Source organism: Megascapheus bottae, chromosome 31 (genome assembly GCF_031878675.1).
Source record: "Megascapheus bottae isolate mThoBot1 chromosome 31, mThoBot2.hap1, whole genome shotgun sequence".
Classification (NCBI taxonomy): domain Eukaryota; kingdom Metazoa; phylum Chordata; class Mammalia; order Rodentia; family Geomyidae; genus Megascapheus; species Megascapheus bottae.
Window position 1 is genome coordinate 1,126,321 of NC_143539.1, and position 23,031 is coordinate 1,149,351.

A 23,031-nucleotide genomic window follows, 5' to 3' on the forward strand; every position below is an offset into this window, starting at 1 on the left:
GGGGGCGGGGAGGGCGGGCTCCCCAGGCCGGGACTGGGGTCGGGGCGCGCCGGAAGGCCCGCAGCTCCGCAGTCTCCGTCCGGCGCGCTCGAGGAGGGCGCGGGGGGGGGGGGGGGGGGCCCGGGCCCGGCGGCCTCGATGCACGCGCGCCCGCGCACGCGCCCCGGCCGCGCGCGCCCCCGGCCCGCGCGCTCCCGTCACACGCGCGCCCTACACCGGCGTGGTTTTCCTGTTGAGCGTGTTGGTGTTGGAGGCCGCGGCCTCCTTGGACAGGGTCCCCGGCGCGGGCGCGGCGGGCGCGGGCGGCGCGGGCGCGGGAGCGGCGGGCGGCCCGGTGACGGTGACCGTGACGCCGCCGCCCGCCTCCTTGGGGAAGGCGTTGTGCAGCGTGAGGAAGCCCGCCGTCCCCCCGCGGTCCCGCTCCGCGCCGGCCCCGCCGCCGCCGCCGCCGCCCCCGGCGCCCCCCGCCGCGCCGCCGTAGCCCCCCACGCCGCCGCCGCCGCCGCCGCCGGCCCCCGCCAGCCCCGCGGCCACGCTGCCCTTGGACGGGTCGCGGCTGAGCGTGTACATGGAGATGTCCGTGGAGGCGAAGCCCGGGCCCCCGGGGCCCCCGGGAGACGCGTCCCGCGACGGCGACGGCTCGCTGGACCGGGAGCTGGAGCGGGAGCGGCGGCGGTAGCGGAAGCGGTAACTGGGCAGACGGAGGATGGCCGAGGGGCCGCTGCCGCCACTGCCGCCCGCGCCCCCGCCGGCCTTGAGCAGGTCCGAGCGAGACTGGCAGTGCGCCTCGCGGCTGCGCTCGATGTAGATGTTGACGGCCAGCACGCCGATCACCTCGGCCAGGATGAACGACAGCCCGCCGAAGTAGAAGGACCAGCCGTACGAGTAGTGGTTCTTCTTCTCCTCGTCCCGCTTCGGGCCCGGCTCGCCCGCGTTGGCCGAGATGTACACGATCACGCCGATGATGTTGCTCAGGCCTGGGCGGGGACGGTCAGATGGGAGCCCAAGGCCGCAAGGGCCCCCGCCCGCCCCCCGCCCAAACTCCACCCCAGGGCCCGGGCCCCGACCCCAAACCGGCTGCAGTCCTGGCCCCAGCCTACGCTCCACCCCTACCTGCCGAAGGCTCCGCCCATGACTGGCTCAAGTCCGGCCCCCACCGTCTAGGCTCCACCCCGGAAGACTTAGGCCACACCTCTCTCTGGCCCAGGCCCCGCCCCAACTGGCCAATGCCACGCCCCTCGCAGTCTAGGCCTCTGCCCTGCCGGGGAAGCCCCGCCCCTCATTGTCCAGGCCCCGCCCCTAACCGGGCTTGGGTCCCCACAGGTCTAAGTTCTGCTCCTGGTGGTTTGGAACCCACCAACCCATTCGTCTGAGTTCCAGCTCCTACGGGGCTTGGCCCTGCGAAAAGCGGGCCGAAGCCTGGCTGGGGTGGCCCTGGCCACGGCTGGCCATCCCTTCCTGAGGGTCTGAACGCCTGGCCTGGCCCCACCCCAGCTGTGATGGTTCCCCAGCTCCGCCCTGCCGGGTTGCAATATAAACCCTGGCTGCCCCGAGAACTCTTCAAGAAGGACGCCGTGACGGCCCATCCCGAGTGGGCTGTGTCCCCTCGAGGAAGCGCACCCGGGCCCTCCCCTGCGAGACTAGAGCAGGTTCCCCTTCTTCCACTGGGACGCCTCCAGCTTCCCAAACTCCTCCGCCCCTCTAGGGGCTCCGCGCCCGGGGGTTTCCACCCCTACTCATTTAGGCTTAGCTGACGGTCAGACCCCGAGACATTTCTCAACGAGTGGGTCCGGGCCCGGCCCCTGAGGCTCCAGGACTGGGCCACTGCTGGCCTAAGGCGCCCGCTGTGTGCGGGGTGGGGTGTCCTAGGTCTCCAAGACGCTCCCTCCCAGGCCTGGCCAGCCCCGCCTCTCCAGCCTCCGAGATCCCATCTCTTCCCCCCCAGCGCCACCCCTCGGGGCTCCAGGTCCGCGAGCCTCGCAGGCTGGGCTCCCCACCCAGAGGCACCGGAGGGGCTAGGGCGGTGGGGCTGGGACGCGGCCGGGCCCCAGGGGGCGCTCTGGGCCGCGTCGCTCTGCGGGCGGTCGCGCGCGCACACGCCCACCCACGCGCGCAGGCGCAGGAGACACCGCAGCGCCAGCATTGCGACCCTGCGCGCGCACGCGCACGGGCGCACCGACGCCCCCGCGCGCAGTCAGACCCGTGGACGGCCCGGCCCGCCGCCCTCGCCCTCTCACCTGCTGCCACGAACAGGATCCCCGCGCCCAGAATGATGTTCCTCTTGGACTTGTAGACGCGGGAGGCCGCCACGCACACGCCCCCGAGCAGTAGCAGGATGGCGCTGAGGATGGGGAAGATGCTGGAGGCCCGGACCACTCCTGCCAGGAGGACGGAGAGGAGGAGGGGGGCCGTCAGGGGGCGGCTCTCCCCCCCCCCCCGCGCTGCGCTCTCCTCCTCCTCTTTTTCCCCTGGACCGTTTTCTCTCTGCACTTTACATTCTTCTCTCGCTGGGGAGATTCTTCGACTCTTCCTTTCCCTAAATGACTCTCCCTACCTTTTCAACTTCTGTTGGCCCACTCCCACTGCCTTCCTCCATTCCCCTTTCCTCTGCTTTGAAGGTCTCCAGATTCCCATCGAATATCTTAATACCGCCCATCTCTGCTCCCCTTTCTGCGCGTCCCGGGAACCCCAGGCGCCCAGGCTTGGTGATTTCCCAGCCCGGGCAGGACCCGCGGCCAATCATAATCCAAGCCTTGCCGCGTTCTCACGGTGGCAGCCAATCACAGCCCAGGTTTCCCCAGCCCGCCCCCCCCCCCCGTGCGTGGCCGGGCCCCGCCCCACGCCCCGCCCCCCGCGCGGCGGCCAATCACAGCCTTGGACTCTACAACCACTCACAAGGCGGAATTGCCGCCAGCGTCCAAACACAGCTAGGCGACCAATCGGCACTCAGGATCCCCCATCGGCCCGCCCTACACGCGAGGGGAGAGCCAATGGGGAGCCAGAGACCTCAGCATCTGGACTCGGGCTGGCTGCCAGGCTAATCCAGCGAGTGACCGGGCGCCGCCCCTGCGCCCTCCAGCCCCCGCCACCGGCCGCCCACCGCCCGCACGTACGGAGCAGGTACTCGGCGCTGTCATGGTCGTAGTCCGTGTCCTCCGGGAAATGGTTGATCTTCACGCAGACGCCTCTTTTCAACCCTGGAGCGGGGACGGGGCGGTGGAGGCGGGCCTTCAGAGTTGGGGGGACCCCAGCTTCAGAAGCTGCTCCCGCTCCCCCTCCTCCCCCTGAGCACAAGTCCCGGTCCCGGGCTGATGTCGGGCCGGGCAACTCCCAGCCTCTCTGGTCTGTATTCCCACCAGTCCGGAGAGGAGGAGGGGGAGAGGGCGGGGAGTCCCCTGAGGGCGAGGCGCCCTCCGGAGCCTGAGCATTTTGAGGAGTCTGAAAGCTCGTGGGGAAGGATGGGGTGGAAGCCATGTGGAGTGCTTTTGTTGTCAGAAACCCCGGGAGTTCAAGCGCAGGACTGAGCGCTCCCCCCCCCCCGCGTTTATTTCTTCCGTCTCGCCGAGGGCCCCTCCCAAGCGGGCCCTGGGGGTACCCGGCACTTCGGGGCTGCTTCGGCCCGGTATCGGCGGCTCCTGCCTGCGCCTCAGCAGAAGGCTGAGATCTGAGCATTAAAATGGGCTGGACTCCGTTTCCAAAACACACACCAAGACGCAGGACTTGGAGGTGTGACGTCGGTGGGAGAGGGCCCACCTCACTGGACCCACAAAGCCCTGATTCCAACTCCGGAACCACAGCGCGCGCGCGCGCACACACACACACACACACACACACACGCAGCTGCTGGACAGCGTCCTCTGGGGAGCTGCAGCTCCTGGAGCTGCGCCCTCTGGGGACAGCAGGTGGAATTTGTAGCATTCTTCATCCTGACAAGCAGAAAGGACTGGAAGGAATGTGTGGATGTCACTGCCAACAGCTCAACTCTTGTTAGAGCATCGGCTGTGCATTCACACAGGCAATGTGCCCTGGGAACCGGAGAGCGCTGGTGTGCCGGAGGGCTGGGGAGGGGGCGATGCCAGGACTGAAGTCTCCCGCCTCCCTAGGAAGCCAGGCTCTGCCACTTCCTGGTCCTGAGACCTCGTGGGCAGCTTGCTTCCCTCACATCCCTTATGAAAGGTTGAACAGGGGCGGGGAATGTGGCCTAGTGGTAGAGCTCTTGCCTAGCAGGCACAAAGACCCGGGTCCTCGGTACCTGTACATAGAAAAACCTGAAAGTGTTGCTGTGGCTCAAGTGGTAGAGAGCTCTAGCCTTGAGAAAGCCCAAGGACAGTGCTCAGGCCCTGAGTTCAAGCCCCAGGACAAGCATGAGGGCTTATGTGAACACTCACACTCACACACACACACACACACACTCACACACACACACACCACCATCACCAGCACCTGTCCTTTGCAGGCTGATGTGAGAGTATGAAGAGGTTCAAGGCTCCACCTGGAATAGAACCCCACACTCTGCGCTGGGGACTCAGAACTCAAACCCTGGTGAGGCAAGCGGGTGACATTCCCTGTCCTATAACAGCATCCAGAACGTTCCAGCTCAGCACACAGGCCGGGCCTAATGTTGGCACTGAAAGAATGGCGGCACCGGTGTGGCTCATGCCTGTCACCCTAGCTACTCACTGGAGCCACAGCCCCTCTTCCGGATTTGTGGTGGCTCATCGGGGAGAAGAAGAGTCTCACAGACTTTCCTGCCTGCGCTGACTTCGAAGCACCACCCTCAGCTCTGAGCCTCCTGGATACCAAGCATGAGCCGCTCAGAAAAGCACAGCTTTGACGTAGAGAGCGAATGTGTAACCTATCGCGGGGTTCCGGCCCCAGCTCCAGCCACTTCTTTGTTCTTTGCTTTAATATGGCTGTGGGCAAAGGTTGAGTTCTCTCTGCGGCAGGTTTACACTTCCACTGGGCAGGGGCAGGACGGAGGTGGGTGCTCAGGTCTTCAGGGCTTACTGACTTAAATCCCTGAAAACAACAGGGCCAGCAAGAGCTTGTGAGGGGCCAGAGCCGCCCGTGCTCCGTGCCTGGCGGCCTGCACATGGTCGGCCTGCTGGGTGCCCACACATGACCCAAGGTCCCACGCTGGCTGTCCTGCCTCCATCCCTGCACCCCACCCATCTCAGAGGCACATTGCAAACAGGGGGGTGCTGGGGCCCCCATTTCCCAAGCCGCAGCACCAAGTCTGGTTCTCACACCCTGGATCCCCCAGGAAACAGGACAGACCCCGGTCCAGGCCCGCGGCTGCTCTCAGTAAGCCTGTGACATCCACCAAGACTGTTCCTTCCCTGAGCCTTGGCTTTCTCTTCTAGGACAGGGCTGTGGCCACCTCAGCTGGGGACAGGGCTCTCGGGGCCTGCCTTGTCTGCCTGCAGCCCTGAGTTCACTCCCAGTACTACAAGAAAAGGAAGTACTGCGGGCGTGGTGGCTCACCCGTCATCCCAGCTACTCTGGAGGCCAAAATCTGAGGATCGAAGTTCAAAGCCATCCTGGGCAGGAAAGTCCAGGAGACTCTTATCTCCAGTGAACTACTCAGCAAAAGTCAAAAGAATAGCTGTGGCTCAAGTGGTAGGGTGTTAGCTTTGAGTGAAAAAGCTCAGGGGCAGTGCCCATGCCCTGAGTTCAAGTCTCAGGACAAGCATGTGCCCACTTGCATGCGTGCATACACACACACACACACACACACACACACACACACACACACACAGAAAGCACTTCCTTGCAGGGTTATGGTGAGTGATGAATGAGTGGTAGCTATAGGATCTTTCAAGTCAGCCTCCCTCTGCTCCCTTGCCATGCACCTTCTCCAGCTCACAGGATACATACTAAAAGCCTGGTTGTGGGGCTGGGAATGTGACTTTGTGGTAAAGTGCCTGCCTAGCATGCATGAAGCCCTGGGTACCCCATACACAGAGAAAGCTGGACATGGGACTGAGAGTTTGGCATGGTGCTGGAGTGCTTGCCTAGCATGCATGAAGACCTGAGTTCGATTCCTAAGTACCACATACATAGAAAAGCCAGAAGCCAGAAGAGAAGCTGAGAGTGGTGGCTCACACCTGCAATCCTAGCTACTCAGGAGGCTGAGATCTGAGGATCAAGGTTCGAAGCCAGCCTGGGCACAAAAAGTCCTGTGACCCTTATCTCCAATTAACCTCTAGAAAACAGGAAGTGGGGTTTGGCTGAAGGGTAGGGTGGTAGCCTTGAGTTGAATAACTTAGGAACAAGGCACCCAGGCCAAGTTCAAGCCCCCTGCTACAAAAGAAAAGACAGAAGAGGTGCTGTGGCTCAAGTGGTAGAGCCTTGAGGAAAGCTCAAGGACAGTACTCAGGCCCTGAGTTCAAGGCCCAGGACTGGCCAAAAACAAACAAAAAGCTGAAAATGGCTCTGTGGCTCAAGTGGTAGAGTACTAACCTTGAGCAAAAGAAGCTCAGGTACAGGGCTGGGAGTTTGGCCTAGTGGTAGAGCGCTTGCCTAGCATGCAGGAAGACCTGGGTTCAATTCCTTGGTACCACACACATAGAAAGGCCGGAAGTGGTGCTGTGGCTCAAGGACAGTGCTCAGCCCCTGTATTCAAACCTTCCTCAGCTCCCGTGTCTGGCTTCTCAGTCTCTGGAATGTGTGTGTGTGTGTGTGTGTGTGTGTGTGTGTGTGTGCGTGCATGTGCACGCACACATGGGGCCTCAGTGTGCAGGTCCTGGGCTTTGAACTCAAGGCCAGGGTGCTGTCCCTGAGCTTTATTTGCTAGCGTTCCACCACCTGAGGCGCGGTTCCCCCGCCTGGCTTTTTGGTTAGTTAACTGGGCCTTTCCTGCCGGGGCTGGCTTTAAACCGGGATCCTCAGATCTCAGCCTCCTCCGTAGCTAGGGTGACATGCGTGAACTGCGGTGCCTTTTCCTTGTCTAAGCGTCTTTATCCATGACACCCCGGGGCTGACTGCCTGGGGACGCGGGTGGGGGCTCAGAGCCCTGTGTAGAGCAGTCTGGATGAGGAGTGGCTCGCCTCTCCCCTCCCCCCACCCACGGGAACTGGCTCCCCATTGATCAACCGTGGAGGAAAGATCAAAGGGGAACACAGCTTGGTGTCGGGTGAAAAGGAAAAGGAAAAGTTGGATTGGGACACGGCCACATTCGCTCTTGGATATCACAGACATTCGTGGAGGGCCCTGGAGCTTCCCCAGTACCCAAAATACCAGACCATGTGCTCACACCCAGCCCAGCTCAGCCCCGCACTTTACAGCGAGTGACTTACGTTTACTACAACCCAGAAATGCACCTGCCATGCCGTCCTCCAGAAAGAACCAGACGAGAGCAAATAAAGGAAAGAAAATCCAGCAACACCTCTTTTCCAGCTGGCCACTAATTCAACTGGATTCAGGTGCCCTGGTCTAAGTGATTCTCACCCTGGCCGAGCCAGAGGCCATTTCCATCTCCTTCAGGGGACAGCTGGCAATGCTGGAGACGCCGGAAATCTCCGGGAAGAAGACAGCTGTCTCCCAGTGGGTAGAGGACTGGAGCAATGCTCAGTGCAACCCACGCCCCACAGACTTCTCCCCGTGCCCGGCAGCGCGCACCTGTCCTCCTAGCTGCTCTGGAGGCTGAGATCCGAGGATCATGGGTCAAAGCCAGCCCAGACAAGAAAGTCAATGAGGCTTTGATCTCCAAGGAATCACCAAAAAAGCTGGAAGTGGCACTGTGGCTCTAGTGGTAGAGTGCCAGCCATGAGCAAAAGAAGCTCAGTGCCAGGGCCCAGGCCTGGGGCTCAAGCTCTGGGACAAACATCAAGGGAAAAAAAAATATAAAGCAATACAATAAAAGAACTTCAGGGGCCGGGAGTGTGGCCTAGTGGTGGAGTGCTTGCCTGGCATGCACGAAGACCCAGGTTCGATTCCTCGGTACCACATACATAGAAAAAAGCCAGAAGTGGTGCTAAGGCTCAAGTGGTAGAGCTCTAGCCTTGAGAAAGTCCAAAGGACAGTGCTCAGGCCCTGAGCTTAAGCCCAGGACTGGCAAAGAAAAAAAAAAAGAAGAACTTCAGCTGGGCGGTGGCTCACGCCTGTAGTCATAGCAACTCAGGAAGCTGAGAACTAAGAATCATGGTTCAAAGCCAGCCTGGGCAGAATAGCCCACAAGACCCTTATACTGGAAGTAGAGCTGTGGCTCAACATGGTAGAGCACTAGCCTTGAGTAAAATAACTCAGGGACAGCACCCAGGCCCTGAGTTCAAGTCCCATAACCAACAAAAAAAAAAAAGGAAAGAAAAAAGAAAGAAGAACTTGGACGATCTGGACCCTGTTACTCTTCCAGCACATCTCCTACTACGTTTCTCCTCCCTTTCTCCCTCTTCCAGCCTCACTGGCCTTGTGCTTGTGGCCAAGAACGCACCCAGTATTCTCTGACTCCAGGGCCTTTGCAACTGCTGTTTCCAGAGTATTCCCCCCGATTTGTCCATGGCTGCCCCTCACTGTCTAGTCCAGCCCTCCAGTGTCACCTGCTCTGTGAAGCTTCGCCCGACTTCCACCCCTGCTCCCTTTCCATATAACACACTGAGCTCCATGTGTCTCTACCTTCCACCACCACCACGTGAGATATTTAGAGGCGGGAGATTCCTGTCTGTCCTCATTCCCTCTCTATTGCTTAAGAGTCCAACCATTGGGCAAAAGTGGCAGATACCCAGTTCAAATCCCAGGTCTTGGACCCAAAAAGGAAAAAGAGTGAGAGAGAATCAAGGGCAGAGCTTGGCATATGCCACCAAGTCAGTAAAACTTAGTTGATGGATGACTGGAGAATGAACGAATGAATGAATGAATGAATGAATGAATGAATGAGTGGTGGCCCTATTCTTTCTCACAGTACCCAGGGTGTCTGCCCGCCGCTCTTGGGGGGCCCTGACTCTAGGTGGGCATCTCAGGAGAAGGAAGGGAGGAGAGGGCAGGGGATGAGGCCATGGAGAAATGGACTTCTCTCTCCAAGCTGTCAAGACCACGGGGCAGAGCCCTGGCCTCTGCCATCACATCACCCAAGGCTTCAGGGTGAAATCTCCCTCTTCCACTGCTGGCCAGGGATTCAGAGTTGGGGTTCCATTAAAAATCAGACAGACAGGGGCTGGGAGTTTGGCCTAGTGGTTAAAGTGCTTGCCTAGCATGCAAGGACAGTGCTCAGGCCCTGAGCTCAAGCCCAGGACTGGCAAAAAAAAAAAAATCAGACAGACAGAGCCCATCTACCAAGCCCACCATTGCACCGTGGAGCCGCCTGAGGCAAGGTGCTTGACCTCCCAGCCTCGGCTCCCAGCCCCTGACCGAAGGATTAATGAGATCACTGCATTCTCAGCTGGTGGCAGGCGGTTGGCTTGAAGACAGAGGAGATGGCAGAGGGTGAACGAAGGGGACTGCCGTCTCTTGGCACCCGTGGGGGCAGTGGGGTTGCAACAGGAGCTCTAGGGCTCCAGTGAGCACACAGCCAACACTCGAGGCCCCTGTGAAAGCCTGAGGTGAGGGCAGGACAGGGCTGGCCAGGAAGAGGCCATGGGCCAGGCCGAGAGAGAGGCGGCAAGCACAGAAGAGCAACCATGGAGATTTAGCCAGGCACCCAGGCTCACGCCTGTTAGCTACTCAGAAAGCTGGGATCTGAGGATCGAGGTTCAAAGCCAGACTCCCTCTCCTTCTCCTTCTTCTCCCTCTCTCTTGCCAGTCTGAGAGCCTGGGCACTGTCCCTGGGCTTCTTTTGCTCAAGACTAGCACTCTACCATTTGAACCACAGAGCTACTTCTGGCTTCTTGTGTTCATGTGGTTCTAAGGAATCAACCCAGGGCTTCGTGCATGCTAGGCAAGCACTCTACCACATTCCCAGTCAAGTCCATGAGACCCTTATCTCCAGTGAACCGCCAGAAAACTGCAAGTGGAGCTGTGGCTCAAATGGTAGAACACTAGCCTTGAGTGAAAAAGCTCAGGAACAATGCACAGGCCCTGAGTTCAAGCCCCAGGACTGGTACACACATGCACACACACAGGCACACAGGCAAGAGGAAGAAAAGAGGGGCCAGGAGTTTGACCTAGTGGTAGAGTGCTTGCCTAGCATGCACAAAGACCCTGGCTCGAGTCCTCGGTACCACGAACACACACACACACACACACACACACACACACACACACACACACACACAGAGCAAGGGAGCGCCGAGATAGACGATGCGTAAAGAGGCAGCAGTGAGAAGCAAGGCTGTGGAGTGAAGGAAGAGGCTCGGCTGAAGGAAGGATGCGGGGCAGGAAGGTAGAGCCAGAGTGCCAGGAGGACCAGAATGGCTGGGAGGGGGAGGGTCCTGATGGGAGACGGGCTGAGGGGCTGCAGACTTGGGGGGTCTGGGGGGGAAGTGGAGTGAGGTCACCCGTCATCTCCTGTCATCAGAGACCTCACTGAGCCAGGCAGGAAAGTCCGGGAGGCTCTTACCTCTAATACACTACTCAGAAAAAGCCCGAGGTGGTGCTGTAGCTCCAGTGGTAGAGCTCCAGCCTTGAACAAAAAGACTCAGGGACAGTGCCCAGGCCCTGAGTTCAAGCCCCACAGCCACCATCATCACCACGGCCACTACCACTAACAAAAACTGGTGAAATACACAAAAAAAGAAGGTAAACTGAGCCAGGCGCTGGTGGCTCACACCTGTAATCCTAGCTACTCAGGAGGCTGAGATGTGAGGACGGCGACCAGAAGCCAGCAGGAACAGAAAATCCACCGTGGGATCCTCGTCTCGTTAGCCACTCAAAACCAGACGCAGTGCTAGAGCACTGGCCTTGGGCACAAAGAGCCGAGGGACAGCGGCCAGGCCCTGAGTTCAAGTCCAAGGAAGAAAGGGAGGGCACGAAAAATGGAGCAGACCCAGTGGAGCTGGAGTCCTGGGGGAGGCCGGGGAGGGGAGGCCCGGGAGGGGAGGCCCGGATCCTACCTTCCAGACAGCAGATCCGCCAGAGGCCGGAGTGCGTGAGCCCCCCAGGGTCCCTCTTCTCGGGGGCGCCGCCCGCGCGGTGGGGCTGCGCGTCCTCGCCGGCCGTCAGGTTGGTGGTGTTGCAGATGAGCGCGCGCGTGTACAGCCAGTAGTCCGTGCTGATGGCGATGGTCATGAGGCCGAAGGCGGCGAAGGCGCCCACGGCGGTCAGCACGCCCTGCGCCCCCTTCTCGCACCACAGCCCCCTCTCCTCGTTCCAGCGCTTCAGCGACTCCAGCTTGACCGTGGGCAGCCGGGGGGCCGCGGGCCACCACCGGGGCAGCGGGGGCGGGGCCGTGCCTGCGGCTGGGGGGGGTCACGGCCAGGCAGAAGAGGGGGCCCCCAGGGCCAGAAGGGTGGGGAGGGGGCGGCGAGCAGGAGGCTGCGGCTGGCGGGGCGTCAGGGGGCCGCCATGGCGCCTGGCTGGAGGAGGCAGGGGCGGGAGGAAGAATTAGATGGGGGCCCCTGATCTCCTTGGAGGGCAGCACCCCACCCTCCCCCAGCCTGCCTGGCCCCCCATCCCCGTCCCCCCAGGTTGGGGGGGCAGCTCTTCTGCCTCCTCACAGGGAGAGCCCTTCTCCTCAGAACCCCTCAAGTTTTTCCTTTTCCTTTTCTTTTGGAGGAGGCAGTCCCCCGACTTGAGCTCAGGGCCTGGGCGCTGCCCGAGCTCTTTCACTCAAGACTGGACCTCTACTACTAGAGACACAGCTCCACTTCTGGCTTCTTTGGTGATTAATGGGAAATAAGAGCCTCATGGACTTTCCTGTCCGGGCTAGCTTTGAACCAGGATCCTCAGATCTCAGCCTCTGAGCTGCTGGGATGACAGGCTTAGGCCACACCAGTGCTCACGAGCCCCTTTTGTCTTTCCAGCATGCCTGCTGCTTCTCACAGCTTCCTCTATGTAGGAAAAATAAATCTCTCAATGTCTTCTTCGCTTAGAGGAAAACCTTCCCCAGTGGCCCTCACCGCTTGCTCAGGCAGCCATGCAGCGTCCACACAGGCCTCCCTCCCCGCTTCACCCCTGTAAAACACCTCCAAGTTCCCACAGAACCCACAAATCCACATGCCGCCCGGAGCCAGTGCCACAGGCCTGCCTTTCCAACTGCTGAGGAGTCTGAGATCTGAGGATCACGGTTTAAAGCCAGTCGGGGCATTAAAGTCCGGGAGACTCTTACCTCCAATTACCTACCAAGAAGTTGGAAGTGACGCAGAGGCTCAAGTGGTAGAGTGCTGACCTTGAGCAGAAAAGCTCAGGGACAGCACCCAGGCCCTGAGTTCAAGCCCCAAGACCAGCACACACACACACACACACACACACACACACACACACATGCACACACGCACACACACACACGCACACACACAATTCACATGCTGGAGTCCTTCCTGAGAATTCTGGCATTGCTGGTCTGGCATGCAGTCAAATATCTTGGTTTTTAACTGCTTCCTAGGGGGTGCCTGTGTTCAGCCAGCTGCTTCTCCCCCTACCCCAAACCCTACTATGCATTTGACTCAGGAAAATGGCTTGGATAAAAAAGCAAACAAACAACAACAACAAAAAAAAAACCTTCCAGCCAGGGACAGTAGCTCACATTTATCATCCCAGCTATTCAGAAGGCTGAGATCTGAGGATCCAAGTTCAAAGTCAGCCTGGGCAGAAAAATCCACCAGACTCTTATTTCCAATGAACCACCTAAAAACCCCAAATGGCTCAAAGTGGTAGAGTGCAAGCCTTGAGCAAAAAAAGCTCAGGGACGGCGCCCAGGCCCAGTTCAAGCCCCACAAACCGGAGGGGGGAAGAAAAGAGCCGAGGGACAGCGCCCAAGCCTGAGTTCAAGCCCCACAAATTGAAGGGGGGAAGCAAAGTCTCCTAGCCAGGAGCCAGGGGCTCATGGTGGCCCTACCTACTCAGGAGGCTGAGGACGGACATTCAAGGCCCGCCGTGGCCAGGAGGCGCTCTGAGACTCTTATCCCCAATGAAGCACCAAAAAGGCTGGTTGTGGTGCGGTGGCTCAAATGCACAACGCCAGCCTTGGGCAAAAAAGCTCACGCACAGAGCCCAGGCCCTGAGTCCCAGCTTCAAGGAAGAAAAGAAAAGTCTTTGACACCTGGCCCCTGCTGAGCCCAACTTCCACCAACACCTCCTCCATTCAGAAAATCTCGTGCACCTGGCCCCGGGCTCTTCCAGACCAGGCGCCTGGCCCTCCTTCAGAAATACTCCCCACACGCCCGCGGGGGACCCCCGCACCCCCAATTCTGGGTCTCTCCCGCTCGCTTTGAACCCCTGATCTCTCCCGGACATTTACAGAGCGCCCCTCTTTTCCTCTCCCCCTGCATCCCTCGCTCTTGGGGCTCTGAGAACCCCAAGCCCTCACCCCCACTCCCCACGACCACCTCACCTGTGTGGGGATGGAGACGGCAGCCACCCCCATCTTGACAAACACCCCCATCACCTGCGCCCTCCAAAAACCGAGGCGAAGCGGGGAGACCACAAGTCTTCCCCGGGGAGCCGGGGACCAGGCCGGGGACCGTGCGCGCCCCGCCGCCCGCCGGCCTCCGCTCCTCCGCGGCCACCCCGGGACCCCGCGGGGTGACCTTGGCCTCCAGCTCCTCCCGGTCTCCACCGCCCCCGGCTGGCCCCCCGGGGCTGCTCCCGGGGGGGGGCTCTGGAGGAGGGCGGTGGGTGTCTCCATGGAAACCGGGCCTGCGCCCCTCCCCTCCCCGCGCTCGGCGTCCCCCTCCCGGGCGGCCGCCGCCTCCGCCGTGCCCGGGCCCCTGCGCCGCCTGCGGCCCGGCCGCCTCCCCCGGGCAGGGCTGGCTCCCCGCCGGGGGCGCCCGGGCGCGGGGAGCCCCGGCCCCGCCGTGGCCCCGTGGCCCGCTGGACCCGTGGCCCGGTGGCGGCCGGAGGAGCCGGCTGGGCGGACAGGGGCGGCAGGGTCGCCGCGCCCGGGGATGTGGCTCCAGGTTCCCCAGCCCGACCCCCCGACCTCCCTGGTGCTCCCCGGACCCCCCGACCTTCCCGGATCCCAGGACCTCCCCGGACCCCCGACCTCCCCGGTGCTCCCCGGACCCCCCGACCTTCCCGGATCCCAGGACCTCCCCGGACCCCCGACCTCCCCGGTGCTCCCCGGACCCCGACCTCCCCTGTGCTCCCCGGACCCCCCGACCTTCCCGGATCCCAGGACCTCCCCGGACCCCCGACCTCCCCAGTGCTCCCCGGACCCCCGACCTCCCCGATCCTCCCCGGACCCCCGACCTTCCCGGACCCCAGGTCCTCCCCGAACCCCGCCCTCCCCGGTCCTCCCCGGACCCCCCCCGACCTTCCCGGACCCCAGGTCCTCCCCGGATCCCGGACCCCCCGCCCTCCCCGGACCTCCCCGGACCCCGACCCCGGGCCCCCCGCGCGAAGCCCCGGCCGCTCACCTCCGCGGCCGCGCGGTCCGCTCCTCCCGAGCCCGGGACGGCGCCCCCGCCCCGGCTCGCTGCGCCCGCGGCCGGGATCCCCGCGTCCGGCCGGGCCGGGACGGAGCCGAGGGGGCGGCGGAGGAGGAGCGCGGGCGCGGGCGCGGGCGCAGCGAGGGGCGGCGGGGGAGAGAACTCGGCTCCGGTGTCGCCGGGTAAAGTGCGGAGCTGGAGGACGCGAGGGGGGAGGGGAGGCGGAGGGAGGGGGAGGGGAGGGAGGGCAGGGGGAGGGGCGGGGTCTGGGCGGCGGGGGGAGCCGTGGAAGGGGAGGGAGGCCGGGAGAGATCCGGAGGGGGGGAGGCCGAGCGCGGGGAGGGGACGCGGAGGGGGGGCGAGCGGGGCCGGAGCGCGGCCAGCGGGGAGGGGGCTGGGGCGGGGAGAGGCGGACGGACGGGCGGACGGACCGGGAGAGGGGGAGGGGGAGGGAGGGAGGGGGCCGAGCCGGGGAGAGGAGCCCGGAGGTGAGGGGGCTGGGGCGGGGGGGGGGCTCGGTTCTGGATCGCAGAAGGGACCGGGGGAGAGGCAGATGGGGACAGACAGACCGCGAGCAGCCGGGAGGCTCTGGCGGGGGGAGGGGGAGGGGCGGGGGCGGGGGCCGGGACGGGGGGGAGCGGGGAGCAGATGGAGGGAGGCGGGGCGGGAGCGGCGCGGACCCGCGGGCCTGGCCGGACTCTCGGGCCGCGCGCCCCCTCCCCTCCCCTCCCCCCGCGCCCCCTCCCCCGCCCCCACCCGCCTCCCGGCTCCGCGTCGCTCGCCGCCGCCACCGCCTCTTCCCGTCGCCATAGCAACGGGAGCCAGGCGCCCAGCCGGGCTGGCGGCGGGGCCGGAAGCGAGGGGGGCTCCTGCCCAGGACCCCGGGGGCGCCCCGACCCCGCCCCGGCCCCTGAGGACCCCGAGGACCCCGACCCCCGAGGACCCCGACCCCCGAGGACCCCGAGGACCCCGACCCCGGCCCCCGAGGACCCCGAGGACCCCGACCCCGGCCCCTGAGGACCCCGAGGACCCCGACCCCCGAGGACCCCGACCCCGGCCCCCGAGGACCCCGACCCCGGCCCCCGAGGACCCCGACCCCCGAGGACCCCGACCCCCGAGGACCCCGACCCCGGCCCCCGAGGACCCCGAGTACCCCGACCCCGGCCCCTGAGGACCCCGAGGACCCCGACCCCCGAGGACCCCGAGGACCCCGACCCCCGAGGACCCCGACCCCGGCCCCCGAGGACCCCGACCCCGTCCCCTGAGGACCCCGAGGACCCCAAGGACCCCGACCCAGGGACGCGCCCGGCCCCCGAGGACCCCGACCCGGGGACGCGCCCGGCCCCCCCACGCCTACCCCGGCCCAGCCCTCCGGGGTGGGGTCCCCGCCAGGATTGCCCGGCCCAGGAGGGCGCGGGCCGGGTGGAGAGGCTCCCGGGCCCGGACCCCTGGAGGGCGCGCGGCGGCCCGTCTAGAACCGGCCGTGCCGCGGTGGCCGAGCCCGGAGAAGGGCCAGCCCGGGCTCGTCCCCTGGGCCACGCTGCGACCTTGACGGGAGCACTGCTGACCTCCGAGCCCCTCGCCCTCCGCTCGAGGAGGAGGAAAGCCGGCTCTCCCGAGGCCGCACCGCGCGAGCTGGCTTCCCTGCCCTGCTTCTTCCTGCAAATGTAATTTTAAAACAGCAGCATCTTTAATAAAAATCTTTTAATTACAGAAAAAACCCCAGCATCTGAGCTGGACGCCGCCCCTGGCCTGTGATCACAGCCACTCAGGAGCCTGAGATCCCAGGATCGCAGCTCAAAGCCGGCCCAGGCAGCAGAGTCCCTGGGTCTCTTTTCTCCATTAACCACCCCAAAAAAACAGAAGTGGAGCTGTGGCTCAAACTGGTAGAATGCTATCCCTGAGCAAACGAAGTCAGGACGGCACCCAGGCCCTGAGTTCAGGCCCACGACCAACAACAGAACAACAAAACCAGAGCTGGGCACACCATTGACTCACACCTGTCGATCCTAGCTACTCAGGAGGCTCCGATCTGATGATCTGGGTTCAAAGCCAGCCAGCCAGTCTTCAAAAAAAAGCTGGGAGTGCAGGCGTGATTCCCATCAGCCTTGAAGAACTAAGCTCAGGCAGGGACAGAATCCAGGCCTTGATATCAAGACACAGGACTGCCGCGCTCACATTTACACACACACACACACACACACACACACACACACACACACAAAGCCAGGGTTTCTCAGCCTCCACACAAATGACATCTGAGACAGGCAAAGCCTTGTTCAGGGACAGTCCTGTGCTACGTCCCCGGTCACAACCCACAAGAAACTAGAAGCTGCCCCTTCCCCCCAGCTGATGCCCACCAAAAATATCTCCAGCCCCACTCAGTGCCCCTGGAGAGACCATAACGCCTCCGACAGGAGCCATTCAAACAAACTAGTCAGCGCCAGGCACTTGCGTTTATTTTCCTCTTCAATTAAAATGTATTTTATTCACAGTGAAACTTCGGTAAAATTAATATATGCTGATGAAAAGGTTTTTTAAATTTTTTAAATGTGTTTCTGAAGCAAATTAATATGGTTTAAAAAATAGAATCAGTGGCATAGATGAAATTATATGAAAAAGAATTCAGTTCTGTAGGGAAAAAGATTTCTGAACAATTAGTTATTTCATCTGGTCACAGGCAGGCTTTGTCATCTGTCAATGAGAATTGTTTTCTGGGGGCCAGGAGCATGGCCTAGTGGTAGAGTCCTTGCCTAGCATGCATGAAGACCTGGATTTGATTCCTGGGTACCACATACATAGAAAAAACCAGAAGTGTTGCTGTGGTTCAAGTGGCAGAGCTGTAGCCTTGAGAAAGCCCAAGGACAGTGCTCAGGCCCTGAGTTCAAACTCCAGGACTGGCAAAAGGAAAAGAAAAAAAAAAAAGAAAGAAAAAAAAATTGTCTTCTGGGGTCCAGGAGTTTGGCCTAGTGGTAGAGTACTCACCAAGCATTCACAAAGCCCTGGGTTCGATTCCTTGGTACTACATACATAGAAAATGCAAAAGTGGTGCTGTGGCTCAAGTGATAGAGCTCTAGCCTTGAGAAAGCCCAAGGACAGTGCTCAGGCCCTGCGTTCAAGCCATAGAACTGCCCCCCCAAAAAAAGGATTGTCTTCTAGGCCCGGTGGGGGGGGAGGGGTCACACCTGTAATCCCAGCTACTCAGGAGGATGAGATTTTAGGATTGAAGTTCAAAGCCAGCCCAGGCAGGAGAGTCACTGAGACTCTTATCTCTAATCACACATGCTCACACAATCTGGAAGTGGAGCTGTGGTTCAAATGGTAGAGTGAGCAAAAAAGCTGAGGGACAGGGCCCAGGTCCTGAGTTTAAGCTACAAAATGTCTAGCATAAAATAAGATAAATTGTAATTGTTTCCCGGATGTATCCATGTCATACTTTGGTTATTGTTGTCTGTCTTGAGGTAGATACAATGTAACCCATGGGTTCTGGCTTTTCTCTGCCTTCCATCTAATTCTTTGTATTTTTAATTTGCTGGCTTTTTGTCAGTAACTAAAAGGAAGGCATTGCTGCTGCTGCCTCTGCTGCCTCTGCTGCCTCTGCTGCCTCTGCCGCCTCTGCTACAGCTCCTCCTCCTGCTCCTTCTTCCCAGCCCCGGACCTTGAACTCAGAGTCTGAGCACTGTCCTTGCTAGAACTCTACCACTTGAGCCTCAGCACCACTTCTGGCTTTTTCTATGCATGTGGTACCAAGGAATCGAACCCAGATCTTCATGCATGCTACACAAGCAGTCTATCACTAGGCCAAACTCCTGGCCCCTCCTCCTCCTCTTCTTCCTCCTTTTTTCTTCCTTCCTTTTTCTTCCTTCTATTCAATCCTAAGGCTTGAACTCAAGGCCTGGGCTTTATCCCTGAGCTTTTTTTTTCACTCAAGACTAGCACTCTACCACTTGAATCACAGCTCCACTTCTGGCTTTTTGGTGGTTAATTAGAAATAAGAGTCTTGGGACTGGGAGTTTGGCCTAGTGGTAGAGTGCTTGCCTAGCATGCATGAAGACCCGGGTTTGATTCCTCGGTATCACATACATACAAAAAAATCTGGAAAGGTGCTAAGGCCCAATGGTAGAGCTCTAGCCTTGACAAAGTCCAAGGACAGTGCTCAGGCCCTGAGCTCAAGCCCAAGATTGGCAAACAACAACAACAACAACAACAACAGCAAACAAGCAAGCAAGTCTCATGGACATTTCTGCCCTGGGCTGGCTTTGAACCTCAACCCTCAGATTTTAGCCTCCTGAGTAGCTAAGGTTGTAGATGTGCTCCTCTGGCACTCAGGAGAAGACTAATTTGTTTTAGGGAGCCTCCAAATCTCACTGCAGCACACCCCTCCCCTGGGTATGGGAAAGGCCTGGGCGCAGAGTGAAACATGGCTGCATGGTTAGGCAAGAGCTGGCACAGACCCAGTCAGAAGGAGAGAGAGCTGCTGGGGGGGCCAGACTCGAACAGCTCATGAGTTCGACAGAGCCCAAGCAGGGGAGATGCCCGCATGCCTCCTGAGGACCAGACTTTGAGGGGGAGAGGGGGCAGGCTGGGACCGGGAACGGAGGATGGCAGAAAGGGGATTGTGATTGCAGGGAACACACGCTACCACCACCAGAGCTTCAGAGGCAAAGCAACCACATTGCTACATGGCTTTAGAGCGGGGAAGCCTGGGACTGAGCCCTGCGTTCACACACACACACACACACACACACACACACACACGACGACGACCGCCGCGATGCACTGTGGAGGGCATGCAAGAGTAGCACTGGACGCTGTCCCTGAGGTTTGGCTCAAGGCTGGTGCTCTACCACTTGAGCCACACACCCCACGGTTCCCTAGCTTGTGACAGGAGTCTCATGAATTTTCCTGCCTGGGCTGGCTTTGAACTTTGGTCTTCAGATCTCAGTCTTCTGAACCGCTGGCTCCAGTCCCAGGCCCTTCTTTGTCCGTCTCTTTGCCCCCTCCCACACACAGGATCCATTTTTCTACCTCCATCTGATCTTAAGAAGATGACTGAGCCCCTTCCTCTGGAGTGCCCACCAGGCCTGCGCCGGCCGCCCTGGGGCTTTGTGGTGCACATTGATTGCCCAGATTGGTGCACAGATACCCCACTGGGTGGCTGGTGGGGTGGCTGGGTCTGTCTCACCCACCAGAGTAGGAGCTTGTCAATAACAGCTCCCCCCCATTTTTTTTTTTTTTTGCCGGTCCTGGGGCTTGGACTCAGGACTGAGCACTGCCCTTGGACTTTGTCAAGGCTAGCACTCTGCCACTTGAGCCACAGTACCACTTGCATTTTTCTCTGTGTATGTGGTACTGAGGAATCGAACCCGAGGCAAGCACTCTACCACTAGGCCACGCTCCAGGCCAACAGGCCTCAATTTTATCCCTTCAGTGCCCCCTGCAGTCCCCCTGTCAGACTGGACACCTCTGGCCATAGCCTCGGAATGGATGCACAAATGGATGAATGAGTGAATGAATGCATGAATGATTGAGTTCGTGAATGGATACATGAATGGATGAATGGATGAATGACTGAATGAGTGGGTGCACAGGTCTGGGAGTCTGTGGACGCGTTTTCTGAGGCCCCTAGCCTCCAGCACCCAGTCCCATGGCCCATCCTCCCTCGGGCCCCCCTCTCCGGTTGGTTGGCTGGCAGGTGTGGCTGCGGGCCCAGCTGGGCCTTTGTGTTTCCCCGGAGGCTGGGGCGGCGGTGGCCGCTCTTCCGGCTGGCTGCGTGGAGAAGGGGATCAGCATTTCTAGATCGTCCTCATTCCGGGTGAAGTGGAAATCTCCCAGCTCTGGAGGCAAGGTGGCCCCAGCCGCAGCCCCCGCCCGCCGGCGCTGCCCAGGGCTCCGCGCCCCTGGCGCCCAGGCCCGGGAGGGGAGGGCGCTCTCCGGGGTGCTGACACACCTCGCAGCCCAGCCGCTGGGCCGTCCACGGAAAACCCAGGGGTGGTGCTGTGGCTCAAGTGGTAGAGGGCCAGCCTTGAAGAAAAACAGTAAGGGACAGCACCCAGGCCTTGAGTTCAAGCCCCAATAGAAAAGCGACGTGGGAGCCGGGTGTGGTGGCTCACGCCCGTCACCCCAACTACCCAGGAGACTGAGACCTGAGGAGCACGGTTCAAAGCCAGCCTGGGCACTGAAGGCCCAGAGAAGTTTGTCTCCAGTGAACCACTAGAAAAACGGGAAGTGGGGTTGTGGGTCATGGGCTAAGGCGATAGCCTTGAGCTGAAGACCTCTGGGACAGCGCTTAGGACCAGAGTTCAAGTCCTAGGACGCACAAGAAAAAAAAAAAGTGTTGTGGGCAGTGGAGGCGAGAACTGGATGGGACTTCACTGAGCACGGGACTTCCTCCTGAGCTGCTTAGCAACACAAACCCTGGAGGCCTCCAGCTGGGTGACCACGGAAAAGTGAGTCGGCCTCTCTGTGCAAAGGCTCAAGGATGTCACTTATGAGTGGAAGGCCCTGGACATAAAGGACCGGGATTTAATGCAAAGTGGCCTGCACTTGATAAATGATGTCATGAATTTTTGAACTGTTGTTCACAAGAAGCTTTGAGAAGCAGCCACAAAGCCTTACGTAATGGACACTCAAGATCTCCCTGATACCCGGGCAGGCAGGCACATGGAATCATTGGAAGGAAAGGAATTATTTGCATTATGTGTTGGATAAAATAAGCATTTACTCATCACCCCATCCATTGTCTCTGTGTGGATTTAACCCCTGAAGAAAGGCATTCATGTGCACAGAATATGCCTGAAATCCTGTGTATCTTGAAGGGAAGAGACTTGGAGGTGACAGCCTTTCCAGACTTATTTCAGACAGCTACGTGAGTTATTCCTTCAAAACAAATGTGTCTGGGATCATAGCCCAGTGGTAGAATCCTTGCCTAGCATGCACGAAGCCCTGGGTTCCATTCCTCGGTGCTATGACTCAAGTGGCAGAGCGCTAGCCTTGAGCAATAAGGGTCCAAAGACAGTGCTCAGGCCCTGGTCCCCCCTCCCAGAAAAAGAAAGCTAGGCATGGTGGGTCACACCTATAATCCTAGCTAATCAAGGACGCTGAGATCTGAGGATCACAGTTCAAAGCCAGCCCAGGCACTGAAGACTGTGAGACTCTTACCTCCAATTAACTACTAGAAAATGGGAAGTGGGGCTTGGCTCAAGGGTAGGGCAGTAGCCTTGAGCTGGAGAGCTTGGGGACAGCACCCAGGCCCAAAGTTCAAGCCCCATGACAAAAAAGAAAGAAAGAAAGAAAGAAAAATAAAAAAATAAAAGAGAGAAAAGAAAAATTAGTCCTTTCAGATGAAGTCAGCCAACATGGAGCATTTACTACTCCCCGTGCTGCAGGCAGGGCAGGCAGAACAGACAGCACCAATTGATGGGGATTCACTCCCACCGGGCAGGCCTTTGTGGTACCCTGCTCTGGGCAGGCAGCCGCTGTGAGTCCTTTGGTCTTAACAAAGATGCTGAAACCTTTTGGCCACGGCAAATCTCAAGCATGACCTTCAGACATTCCTGGAATCATGGAAAATGACTCAGAATATTTCTCTGGGGAGTCAGATCCTGCTGAATATGAATTATTCCAACCTACCAGCACAGCCCTTCCTGTTCTAAAGGGATTTGGAATCATTCTGGGCCATTTCCAGATTCTAACCAAAAAATAAAATAAAAAAGGGAAACAAGCCCTGGCAATTAAAAGACTTTGCTCAAGGTCACCGACTGAGTTTGCATGGAATCTGTAGTGGTAAAACACAACCCCTAAAAAACAGTTATCCAGACGCTGGTGGCTCACTCCTGTCATCCTAGCAAGTCCAGAGGCCACGACTCAAGGATCATGGTTCAAAACTAGGCAGGAAAGCCTGTGAGACTCTTATTTCCAATGAACCACCAAAAAGCCAGAGGTAGGTAGAGCTGTGTGGCTCATGAGGCAGAGCAACAGGCTTGACTGGAAAGCTCGGGGTCAATGTCTAGGCCCTGAGTTCAAACCCCAGGACTGGTACAAATAATGAATAAACTTAAAGGGGCTGGGAGCGTAGCTCGGTGGTGGAGTGCTTGCTTGGTATATATAAAGTCCACATGCATGAACGCACACACACACACACACACACACACACACACACACACGCACAGCGCCTGAAGTACCAGCTCGTCAGCTAGCTGGGCTGTTCTCCATTCTCAGTATAGAGTGGCTTCCAGCCTAGATTTTGGAATCGTTTTCTGCGCTCCCTCCCCTGCAGAAGCAGAGCACTAATTCCTACACACGAGCTGCTCCAGAGGCTGGTGGGCGGTGTGCAGGAGGAAGGGGTCTGGCTCGAGGTGGGGATGCAACAAGTGTTGGCAGTTGTGTCTGAACCGAGCAGCAGCGGAGTCTTCAGGAAGCCTGCTGTTCCGGGGTGCACTGGAGGAAGCCGGGCTGTGGGGATCGAATGGATCGAGGGGCCCCCTCTGGCGTGAACTTGGGTGAACTCTGACTTCTTACGCAGGATCTTTGTGTCCAGGAGGCCAGTAAGTTCAACATGGTGGTCTGGGTG

The 23,031-nt window shown here is 59.9% G+C and overlaps 1 protein-coding gene across 1 annotated transcript; it reads right to left on the reverse strand.

Annotated features, from left to right (window-relative positions):
* Positions 1–210: 210 nt before the first annotated feature.
* Cacng8 (calcium voltage-gated channel auxiliary subunit gamma 8) lies at positions 211–11,336 on the reverse strand. The gene is made up of 4 exons (XM_090323018.1): positions 10,986–11,336; positions 3,114–3,197; positions 2,238–2,378; positions 211–977 (listed from the first exon to the last, which is right to left on the reverse strand). Exons 1-4 carry the CDS (start codon positions 11,158–11,160, stop codon positions 211–213), a joined length of 1,167 nt encoding a protein of 388 aa, XP_090179144.1. The 5' UTR covers positions 11,161–11,336.
* Positions 11,337–23,031: the final 11,695 nt, after the last annotated feature.

Bases quoted from the DNA above. Each gene is read 5' to 3' on its own strand.
- Cacng8 (XM_090323018.1), bottom strand. From the start codon at position 11,160: ATGACCATCGCCATCAGCACGGACTACTGGCTGTACACGCGCGCGCTC. The intron at 3,198-10,985 runs GTAGGATCCGGG...TCCCCGCTCCAG, and splicing joins GCGGATCTGCTGTCTGGAAG to GGTTGAAAAGAGGCGTCTGC. The intron at 978-2,237 runs GTGAGAGGGCGA...GTCCCCGCCCAG, and splicing joins GATCCTGTTCGTGGCAGCAG to GCCTGAGCAACATCATCGGC.